At 33.8% G+C, this 12,332-nt stretch overlaps 1 protein-coding gene across 1 annotated transcript; it reads right to left on the bottom strand.

Moving 5' to 3' along the window:
• Positions 1-8,756: 8,756 nt before the first annotated feature.
• On the bottom strand, positions 8,757-11,444 carry LOC148543926 (uncharacterized). The gene is made up of 4 exons (XM_088498784.1): positions 11,234-11,444; positions 9,993-10,975; positions 9,195-9,596; positions 8,757-9,128 (listed from the first exon to the last, which is right to left on the bottom strand). The coding sequence occupies exons 1-4, from the start codon at positions 11,442-11,444 to the stop codon at positions 8,757-8,759; spliced, it is 1,968 nt and encodes a 655-aa protein (XP_088354910.1).
• Between the last annotated feature and the right edge of the window lie 888 nt (positions 11,445-12,332).

The raw sequence follows: 12,332 nt of genomic DNA on the forward strand, positions 1-12,332 counted from the left end.
GCCTCTCATATTTGAAAAAAACCCACAATGGTGGCATCTCTTCTCTTTCTAACCAAAAGCCAGTAGGCAAGACCTTGGTTATATTGATGTTGACTCTGATCCTTAAGAATGATCTCCTAAGAACGCTATTCACCTTTGGGTCTTCAACCTCAGCGAAAACCCCACCAACATTCCTCCTATCAAGATTCTTGTCTCCTTATTCATTTGATTAAGAGGAATGCCATGAACTTGAATCCAGAATTCCATAAAGTTATGATCAACTTCAAAAACTGATTCACTTTCCATTCATAATCTGAGATTGACTAGATTTCTTCTGACATTCTAATAACCATTCTAGATAATCTGCAACCCTTTCTTCCTGTCTTTGAAGTTGAACAACATCTTCTATCCAATGTCAGTGACTGCAATTTTTTGTGAATTTTTTCACATTTTCAATAACATATTTTTACATATTTTAAAGCTTACCTCTTTTTCACTTATTATCTTTTCCACCATATTCAAGCAATTCTTCTTGTATCCCAATTCTCCCAACTTGTTAAGCTTGATAACTTTTCTTTCTATGCTGTTCATATTATCGGTTGCTAATATTTTAGTTTTTGTATATTTCAGGTTATACAAAATTTTGATGGCTTAATGGATATGAATATGGTGTGAGAGTCTGGTTTATAAGGTTACACGGAGTTTTATGGAAGCCCAACAAAAACACCATTATCCCACCGTGATTTGCAACTAACAAGAGCCAAGTCATCACTGCTTTATTTAATCTAATCGGCATCAATTGCAAATATAAAAGATAGCTGGGCAAAATTGCCTATAGCCCTATACACAACTGCTATGTACGGATCGCAGTAGAGCCACCAACTCAACATAATTTTCAAAGGTCTTTGGAGGACCAAACTCACAATTTTTTCATTATAGACAATTCCTTAAAACAATAAAATTTAAAAATATTTGTAAAATATTTATTAAATTTTAAAGATAAAAAATATATTTTATCTTAAAAAAAACTAGTCAAAAATACTTCGTCAGATAATTTATTATATGAAATTGTTGAAATTTTGGTAGAAATTATTTTCATATAGTCTACCATTTCTTTGTATGTTTTATCTATAATTATAGCATATGCTTGAATTTTAATTTGGATTTCACTTTGATATTATTTTAAATACGTTTAATTATAATTAAATTTTGTAATATAATTTTAAAGCGTATTTGATTATAATCTATTTATAAAATGAGTCTAAATTTTGATTTAGATTCTTGAATTTGATTATTACTTTGAGCACATATGATTATAACCAAATTTTAAATATAATTTAGAACGTATTTGATTATAATTTTTTAAGTCTCACAAAAATAACAACTACGGTGAAGGAGGTGAGGGATGCAATTGATCATAGAGACACTATGATGGCCTGGGTTTTTTTTATTAATTGTGGAAGAATTTTACGTAATAATAAAATTGTATTGTTTTATTTTAGCACGTGAAGGATAAGTTGAATAGCTAATTCATATTGTATTTATATACGTATAAAATATATAAATATATAACGATTGATTTTATTAGGTGACTTTTAGCGAATAAAATACTATATGAATACCAACAAATCAATAATTATGCATTTAACATGAGTTATTCATTAAAATGGTGTCCCGTCCCAAATGCCTTAGAAAAAATTAAAATGATGATATTTCTTAGATCAATTGAAATATTGAATTTTGTAGAATGAATCAAAATAGAGACGAGAGACAGAGAGAGAGAGAGTGAGTTCGAATTCGCATGAATCTAGCAGCCATGGACAATGCGAGAACACTGATGTTTAATCCACCTAATCCCATTCCGAAGAGATTCTTTAACCTTCCCTTCCAGAGCGTAAACTTTGTACCTCGCAATCCTTTTTCTCCTTCTCGACTCGGGATCCCCGAAGCTCCAAGGCTTCCCCACTGAGGCCGCACCGTTGTGACTCGCCCGAGTCAGCTCGCTGGGATTCGCCGCCACATAGTACCTTTTCCCGCTCACAATCTCAAGTCTACTTGACCCGCCTCCGCACTGCAACTGACCCGACCCGTACCCCTCCATGTGAAATATTTAAGGCTTCGAGAAGGGATAGAAGGTGGGATGTATAAATAGTGAAACATGGGAAAGTCCGAAAGTGTGCTTGGCGAGGAATGTGGCAATGTGCAATGTATTTTTCATTTTAATTAAGGGAACTAATTGAACTTGAAAGAAAGTATTAAAGCGTTCAGAGAGAGGAACCAAGTTACTGGTTGTGATGATTAATAAATGCATGACTTTTGTCCATTTTGATTGTTTCTTTTCTAGCTTTAAGCCTTGGAGAAATACATGCATCTAAATTAGGGAAACATTAAAGGAAATAATAATAATAAATAAATAAATAAACAAAAAAAAAAGGAAAAAACGAGGTATTGTTTATTACTTTATTTGGCATGACTTTTGATGAATGTTGCAGGAGAGGTATAGGCCTAGTTTTGAGTAGCCAGCAAAGAGGTCCTGGAAAGTGAAAAGTGTGATCATGATGAAATGTAATGATAAGTTCAAATGGAGCGGAAATGGACGGGACAACCAAACTCAAGATAGTTACAAGTTTAATTTGATAACTATGAAGCATGACACTTTGCTGAGTTGTCGTGTTTGGATGTCGGATATATTTTAGACACAACACTTATTGACACTGGTCTGATACGCGTGTTTATTATGTCCAACCGTGTTTTAATAAAAAGTAAAAAAATTTTTTCCGGACACGTTTGGACACACCTAAATACCATATTGTGTCAGCGTGTCCAGTCTTATTCTTAACATATATTCTTGAAATAAATTTAGATATAGTATATATTATTATTTATTAAAATAAAAAATATTTTAAATACTTGATATAATTAAAATAAGACATTAAAAATAATTAAAAAATTAATTTATATTTTAATATCAATAAAAATATTAAAATATCATTACGATTTATCTAAAAAGTACTTTATATTTATATGTATGCGTGTCTCGTGTCTTATAAGATTTTAAAATTTGCGTGTCGGCGTGTCTCGTATCATGTCGTGTCCCGTGTCCGTGTATCATAATTTGTAGGGGTGGCAAAACGGGTCGAGTCCGTCGCGTCGATCCGTTAAACCCGCTAAAAAGGCGGGTCGGACTAGGATTTGGAGCCCGCCAAATTGAAAAAATCTGCTAAACCCGCACCGTCAAATTGGTGGGTTTTGGCGGGGCGGGGCGGGCCGATCTGCCGGGCCGAAGATTTTTATTTTTATTTTTTTTTATTAAATAAAAGAGTGATTACTATTATAAAATTAATAATTATAGAATTTTTAAACATTTTTTGTTTTGTTTTTATTCTTCTTTTAGTTATTAACTTTATTTATTTTATTTTACAATTTCGTATATATGCTCAAATTATGTGACTTATTTTTTAAAATAAAGATGATTCTACAAATATTATTTTGAACAATTTTATTAAAGTTAAAAATTTAAAAAAAATTATATTATAATTTAACTATTTTTTATTTATATTTGATTTTTTAATTATTATTTTTTGGTTAATTTTAATGAATTTATTTTTTTTAAAAAAAAAGTCAAGCAAGTTAGTCCGCCAACTCGCCAATCTGCCATAAAGCGGGGCGGGCTAGCATTTTAAACCCATTTTAATTGGCGGGGCGAGCCGATCCACCCCGTTTATAGGACGGGCCCAGTCGGGATGGACGGGTTGGGGCGGATCGGCCCGCTTTGTCACCCCTAATAATTTGATAATAAGTGAATTCTAATAAGCTTTTATTTATAGTGATTACAGTAGTATTTATGTAATTGTTGTTAAAATTAAAATGGTTGTAAAATAAATAAATATAGAAGAAGAAATAAATATAAAATAAAAAATATAAATAAAAAATTTTAGTATTAATATTTAATAATATTATTATCTCAATATAATAGAGATTATTCATATATATATATATATATATATATATATATATATATATATATATTAATATTATATTACAATGTACATATATAAAAAGACAGAGAAGAGTATTTTATATATTGTTGTTGTGTTGTATATGTATCTCGGATTATGCTTTTCTATTTATATGGGTACAATGTTTACTTTTTCAAATTTCATTAAGATCAGTTCATATTGAAAATTTGAACCATTCACTGTAGAAAAATTGAGTCGCCTATTTTCTAAAGAAAGTCACAAGTCATTAAATTAAATGGGCATTTATCCATATCATAACAAAAATGATATTTTTTTTTTATATTTTGATAATATTTTGTTAGTAATATTTTAAAAAAATATTAAATAATAAAAAATATTATTTTAATTTTAGTATTATTTTTTAAAAGTTTAATTATTTTGTTTGTCTTATAGTTTTACTAAATTTACAATTAGTTTTCTATATTTTTTTTATTTAAATTTTTACATTACTTTTAATTTTGTAACTAAGTTTTTATTTGTGCAAAAATATTATAGTTAACGGAATATTTATCTACAAATTGAAAGTACCTACAATTAAGAACCTAACTAAATCTTTGACCGAACATTTTTAAAAAAAATATTTCGTTAATTTTAACATTTTTGATATAATTACAAAAGGATAAACCACCAAAAATGTACTCGAATAATTTTGTCATTGACAAAATGCACTTAAATTTTGTTATCGACAAATTAAAATGCCTTCAAATAATTTAATATCGCGACAAAAATACCCCACATTAAATATGTATTCTTAAAAATACTTTAGAGATTGAATTTTGATACGATTTTTTGCAAACATGATTAAAAAAATGAGATTTTTTGCTAAGTATATATTTTATTGTGAATTTTTTGTCAACAACCAATAATACTTTTAAAAAATCACAAAAAAATACATAGTTAGTGATAAAAAAAAATCTCATTTTTCTATTCTTGGTTGGAAAAAAGGCATCAAAATTCTATCTTTAAATCATTTATTGATAAATACATATTTAATGTTGATATTTTTGTCGCGTTTTTAAATTATTTGAATCTAATTTTGTCGATAAAAAAATTTAAATGTATTTTTGTCAACAATAAAATATTTAATGTATTTTTAGTAGTTTACCCATTACAAAATTAAAAGTATGTAAAGATTTAATTAAAAAAATATATAAAAATTTAATTATAAATTTAATAAAATTATATAAACTAATAGAATAATTAATTTTTTTAAAATACTATACTCATTATAATTACTGTAACATAAATATACTAAAATTATCCTTGATAATATTATTTAGGGGAATAATATATTAATAATTCTTTTTTCCATTTTTCTTTTAGGAGGACCACATCATCTTTGACAAAAATTATATGACTAACCAATTTCAAATCATTATTACCGTGAAACATATTAATTGGTTCCTCACCACATGTATGCGTATGAGTACACGAGCCTAGGGGTGTTTGCGGTGCGGTTTGGTTCGGTTTTAAGGAAAAAAGTCATCCGATCCAAACGCTTAATTTATGTGTGGTGCGGTTTGGATTGGATGAAATTTTTTTGGAAATTCGATCCGATCCGATCCGATTACAAGCGGTTTGGATCGGTTTGGATTTGCGGTTTTTTAAATAAAAAAATTAAATACATATAACAAGTTTCAACATCAAATTTTAAATAATCAACAATGACATAACAAGTCTTAACAATATCTTAAAAAACTAACGATAACATAACAATAGAAATAAAATTATAAGTTAGTTAAAATAAATAAATAAATAATATTTTCAACATAAAATATTTATTAAATAATAATAATACATGAATAATAGAAAAATGTATAACAAATTGAACATGTTATAAGTATAATTGTAAATATAATAATAAAATAATAATATTATAGCACATTGTGCGGTTTGGATTGGATTGGATCGGTTATGAAAAGTAGATCCGAAATTCGATCCAATCCAGCGGTTTGCAAAAAATAGAATCCAATCAAATCCGAATTAGTGCGGTCTTAATCGGTTTTCGGTTTGGATCGGATTGGATGAGCGGTGTAATTTGGATCGGTTTGGATTTGAACACCCCTAACACGAGGTATCTATTTATCACCAACTAGTGCATTAGCTCGTGCGTTGCATGGGAACGGTCTGTGAATTTGAAAAGTCATTCGAGAGTAATTTTTTGGAGAATTAATATAACAAATATATATTGGTGCCTTACACGCAGCAGTGTTGTACAGAGTATGAGCTATAAGTTTTTTTCAGCTAATTTGTAGATTGGATTAGCAAGTAAAGGACATTTGAAAGCAGATATTACTTATGATAATCTAACTATTTGACGATTTTACTATGACATGAATGTGAACAGTTATCGTTGTCACTATCTAGTGAATATTCTCGAAAACTTTCCTGTAGACCACATTGATTGTCGAAGTGGCCACGTTGCAGCTGTTATTCTGAATTAACATTCTGAGTCCACTCTTTGACTTTACTCTTGATAGTGCAACATACAGCTGGCCATGTGAAAAAACTGGCCTTGACAAGTACAACCCAACCGTGGTCAAAATTTATCCCTGCGACTTATTAATCGTCATTGCAAAGGACACAATGATTTGGAATTGTCTCCTCTAAAACCTAAATGGCAGACCTTGGTTGCTAGGAATCATGTCCATGCGTGGTATTATGACTACCTGACCAACTTTGTTTCTCGTTAACGTCATGCATTCAATGACATGATTTCCTAGTCTCCGTACTTGTAATCTTCTCCCATTACATAGACCATTGGACTGGTCAATGTTGCGCAATAGCATGACTGGCACACCTACATTTAGAGTTAGTTGATGTGGGGGCAAACCAGAGCAGCTAATAGCATTAAGAACATCTGGTGTAATCGTGTCCAAGTCTGACTCCATGTTTCCTTCCTAAACACACAAACTATCATAGCTTAAATATATTTTTTCATCCCCTTCCAAGCAATCCATTATGAGTGTATTCACCTCATTGACCACCTCTAATATAGGACCAAGGATGGATCAATGTTTAAAGTACGATGGCTGATTAATATTAGCCAAGAGGTTAGGGTATACAAACTTAACCATATCATCAAAGGGACGAATTGAATCATGTATCAGTATGTCTGGATGAATATGCACCTCTGACTCCTGGTGCACGAAATTGTGATCATCAGTGGCGCCATCAACATGGTACGCGCAATTGTAATCTCAACTCTTTATCACAACTCCGCACAACTAACCAGCAAGTGCACTGGGTCGTCCAAGTAATAAACCTTACGCGAGTAAGGGTCGATCCCACGGAGATTGTCGGCTTGAAGCAAGCTATGGTCATCTTGTAAATCTCAGTCAGGCGGATTCAAATGGTTATGGAGGATTGATAATTAAAATATAAATAAAACATAAAATAAAGATAGAGATACTTATGTAATTCATTGGTGAGAATTTCAGATAAGCGTATGAAGATGCTGTGTTCCTCCTGAACCTCTGCTTTCCCATTGCCTTCTTCCAATCATTCATACTCCTTTCCATGGCAAGCTTTATGTTGGGCATCACCGTTGTCAATGGCTACTTTCCGTCCTCTGAGTGAAAATGTTCAATGCACGCTGTCACCGCACGGCTAATCATCTGTCGGTTCTCGATCATGCTGGAGTAGGATCCATTGATCCTTTTGCGTCTGTCACTACGCCCAATACTCGCGAGTTTGAAGCACGTCACAGCCATCCCTTCCCAGATCCTACTAGGAATACCACAGATAAGGTTTAGACTTTTCAGATCTCAAGAATGACTGCCAATGATTCTAGCCTATACCACGAAGGTTCCAATCTTAGATTAGAAACCCAAGAGATACACATTCAAGCTTGTTTGCATGTAGAACAAAAGTGGTTGTCAGGCACGCGTTCATAGGTGAGAATGGTGATAAGTGTCACATAATCATCACATTCATCATGTTCTTGAGTGCGAATGAATATCTTGGAGAAGAAATACGCTTGAGTTGAATAGAAAAACAATAGTACTTTGCATTAATTCATGAGGAACAACAGAGCTCCACACCTTAATCTATGGTGTGTAGAAACTCCATCATTGAAAATACAAAAGTAATAAAGGTGTTCATTGGCTTCGGCCCCAGAGGGGGAACCAGAAGAACCAAGACGAAAATACAATAGCAAAAGGTCCTGTTTATAGAGAACTAGTAGCCTAGGGTTTACAGAAATAAGTAATTAATGCAGAAATCTTCTTCCGGGCGTACTTGGTGTGTGCTTGGGCTGAGCATTGAAGCCTTTTCGTGTAGAGGCTTCTCTTGGAGTTAAACGCCAGCTTTTGTGCTAGTTTGGGCGTTTAACTCCAGCTTTTATGCCAGTTCTGGCATTTTGACGTCAGAATTCTTGAGTTGACTTTGAACGCCAGTTTGGGCCATCAAATCTCGGGTAAAGTATAGACTATTATATATTGCTGGAAAGCCCAGGATGTCTACTTTCCAACGCAATTGAGAGTGCGCCAATTGGGCTTCTGTAGCTCCAGAAAATTCACTTCGAGTACAGGGAGGTCAGAATCCAACAGCATCTGCAGTCCTTTTTCAGCCTCTGAATCAGATTTTTGCTCAGGTCCCTCAATTTCAGCCAGAAAATACCTGAAATCATAGAAAAATATACAAACTCATAGTAAAGTCCAGAAAAGGGATTTTTTATTAAAAACTAATAAAAATATAGTAAAAACTAACTAAAACATACTAGAAACATACTAAAAACAATGCCAAAAAGCGTATAAATTATCCGCTCATCAACTCCCCATCCATAGAATCCCCAACCAAGCCATCCCCAATATCCAACAGCCATTTTGAGAACTCAATAACATCATCCACCACTTTATCTGTTGGTCCAACCGTTAAACACATGTTCACTGTCAGGGTTAGAATAGTACAATGTTGCCATAGATACGAAGCATTGACAGCTAAATGAACAATATCCTGACAGGAGCCTATTGGAATGACTGAAAGAATCTGTCTAAAATCACCTCCTAGTACCACCACCTTACCTCCGAAAGGTAATTCTGCATCATAATATGGTTCTGAGCTCAGGATGTCACGAAAGCACTTGTCGAGTGCTTTATAGCAAAGTTTGTTGACCATTGGTGCCTTATCCTATATAATAAGTCTAGCTTTGCAGATCAACTTGGCCAAAGATGTACCTTGCTTAATGCAACATACTGAGTCCTCTGTCAACTCCAGCGGTATCTTAAACCTTGAATGAGCTATGCGTCCGTTTGGAAGCAATAAAGAAGCAATCCCACTAGATGCAACATTCAGTACACTGCCCCTTTTGCTTCGAATTGAAGCTAATAGAGTCCTATATAGATACATTTTACCGATACTACCGCAGCTATAAACAAAGAAGAATCCTCCAGCATTACTATTGACTGCCTGTATGATGACATCAAATGCTTTTCTCTGACCTATATTCATATTAGATAGGTTGTTGTTAAGCTCCTTTGTTAGGGCCTCGACATCAAAGTTCAGCTCATCTAGCAGGAGTCGATCCTCTAAGCCGTCAATAACTTTCGAACTTGGGTATGACATCTTGTCAAACTCTTTAAGAGATCTTCCATTAGCCTAAATTTTGTCCTCAATTTTTGCAAGTGTCATGTTCATAATTTGTTCCGGTGAAAGTTCGAGATCTGTTAAAAAGAATGAAAAATGATATCCATTAGTTACGTATAGAGCATTGAAAAATCGTACAATATATTTACCATAGAAATAATGTTAATGATGACCATACCTACACGCTGCATAATTTTTCTGTGAGAGAATAAAATATCCTCAAACAATACATGGTAACACTGCTCCCAAACAACCTCGGGTCTTACAATGTTGTTAGATAATAAGAGCACCATGAACAGGTCATGCAAGTATTTCTAGAGGCCCACGTGCTTGCTTCTATTATAGCATCAATGAATTCCTTATCGTCTTGAAATAACCCCAATGAATAGCATGCTTCGTTGAAGGTACCAAACACAACCTCGTTGACTGTGCACAAATGAACATAGCTGAGGCATCTCTTTTGTATGTTAAGCAAAAGTCGTAAGTAATAATCTTCACCGTTGCCACGGGGAACATGCGAAAGCCTACCAATGGAGATTCCCTGTTTCCTTGGCATCCACATATGTCGTCTTTCCATACAAATTTTTTAGGAAATTGACTGTATGTAAGATTACGACCATAAGGAAACAACATATTCGCAAGCATCCAGGCCAATAGCTTTGTTAGCTTGCCATCAACCCTATCTATTACATCAACAATATTTTTGTAATCCCTGAATACAACAGGGTGTTCATTTGGCAGATGAAAAGGAAGCCTGATGACCGAAGGTTCCTTCTGTTGGATGTCATACCTAAAAATACACCAAGCTACCTCACAGGCTGAGATATATCGACAATCATAATAGTTGCATATCTCATCTACCACTTGTTCAGACTCACCGTCAACAAGGGTTTGGTAGAAAGAAGCAGTTATCTGATCATTGCCTTTGTGAACGTACTTAAACAAATACTTTATTGCGGACATCTGGCAGGTGTGCTCAACATTTATAGGGCAACCGTATTTTAGTAGTAGTGATGGGTTGTACGGTACAATATATGAATTATCAAGGGCTGTATTATTCTTTGTTACTATCCGACCATTATTCATCCTCTTATACTTGGGGAACCCACCATCATCAATCATTGTCCTTGATCTAAAGGGCTTTGGAAAATACTTTGAGCACCGACCATTTAACATGCAGGAGCTTTTACTATTATTCTTGGCACACGGGCTATGGACCATGTACTTTTCAATTGCCGCATACTGTTTTGGCCTCTTGATCTTGTCTGGAATCTCAGCTAAGATTAGTTTGTCAATATCATTTGGTGACTTAGGCTTGGATAGAGGATGCATGAACAGCAGTATGTGCGGATGTGGGAGTCCTCGTTTTTGGAATTCTACTGTGCAGACGTCTATAAAGACTAACTCATTGTTATGCATTAATTTTGATATATGTGTAACATAACAGATTTCATTAAACTTACATGCCGTTATCTTGCCAAAGAATCGACCATGCTTGAAGTTAGCTATCAACTCACTGAGCTTTACGTTAAAAATCCTCAATACGATGTCAGGACGGTCTTGTGCTTTTAACCAAGTGTTTTTCAACGAATGTTTTATCTCATCCTATTCAATATTGTAAGTAATTATTATGAAAAAGCTAGGATAACCTGCATATTTGCAAATTGCAAATGCATCCTTGTAGTCATTGAACATGTACCGAGGACTGCCAGTGAAGATACTCGGTAGTATAATCCTCTGTCCAGTTGCAACGGCACTTGCCTCTCCCCTAACCAATGACTCATGCAGTGCAATGTATTTGTCCACCCTTAGTTTGGGTTGGTTATGTTTGATAAAACTAAGCCGTTCAGACTCAATCATCGTGTATGCATCGACCAGAAATTGTTGGAATAACCTTATAGATTGTAACATGATTGGGGACTCATTTCATTTCATCTGTATACGGTATGAAAAAACTCTCTCATACTTATCGTCTTACGTTTCCTTGTACCACTCAGGTCATATCTAGTAGATGTCTGAATACCTGTCCTGAATCCATCCTCACCGTATGAAAATATCAACGAATATTGAAGAGCCAAGTACATCAGGTGTAGAACATCTATTCTTTGCAACTTATTTGTTGTCGACTGAATAATAATATCGCTATCAAGGATTGAGTCATCAATGTCACCTACTATTAAGATGGCAACCTCAAACGTAGTGGGTAAGTTGTACACTCGTCCATCATTTTCCCACTTCCTAATCAGCCTCATTTTAATTTTCGAAGGCTCGCTATCAGCAAACCTGTCTCGAGCAAAGCAAAAACTCTTGGCAAGAGGATTGCATATGTCCAGCATCTTAGTGAGTTCAGATACGATTTCAGTTTCAAGTTTGTTGATTATTTCATCGGACCTACAATTGTTTCAACTATTTAGTGCGACATACAGTTAAACACTTGGTAAGTATGTACATTCAGACATCTATTAATTTATTTGCAAGGTATAATCTATGGTGTATGCAAGTTTGAATGATGTACCTTATAGCAAGTATCCAATTAGACACTTCATTATGTGTGTCATAGACGTACAGTTGTGCAAATCTTGGCCTTTCATTGTTGGTAGGGATCAGGCTTCCAATTGAATGGTAGTTCTAACCATTAATTGAAAAAGTCGGTGGAGCTGTGCCATTGTTAATGCTTCGGTTAACCTTTCCAGCTATTGACGTAAACGCAAACATGGAATTAAACTTATGGATATTCTTCCTGAAGTA

The sequence above is a fragment of the Arachis ipaensis genome, chromosome B9 (assembly GCF_059453495.1).
Source record: "Arachis ipaensis isolate K30076 ecotype BB chromosome B9, ASM5945349v1, whole genome shotgun sequence".
NCBI classification, from domain to species: domain Eukaryota; kingdom Viridiplantae; phylum Streptophyta; class Magnoliopsida; order Fabales; family Fabaceae; genus Arachis; species Arachis ipaensis.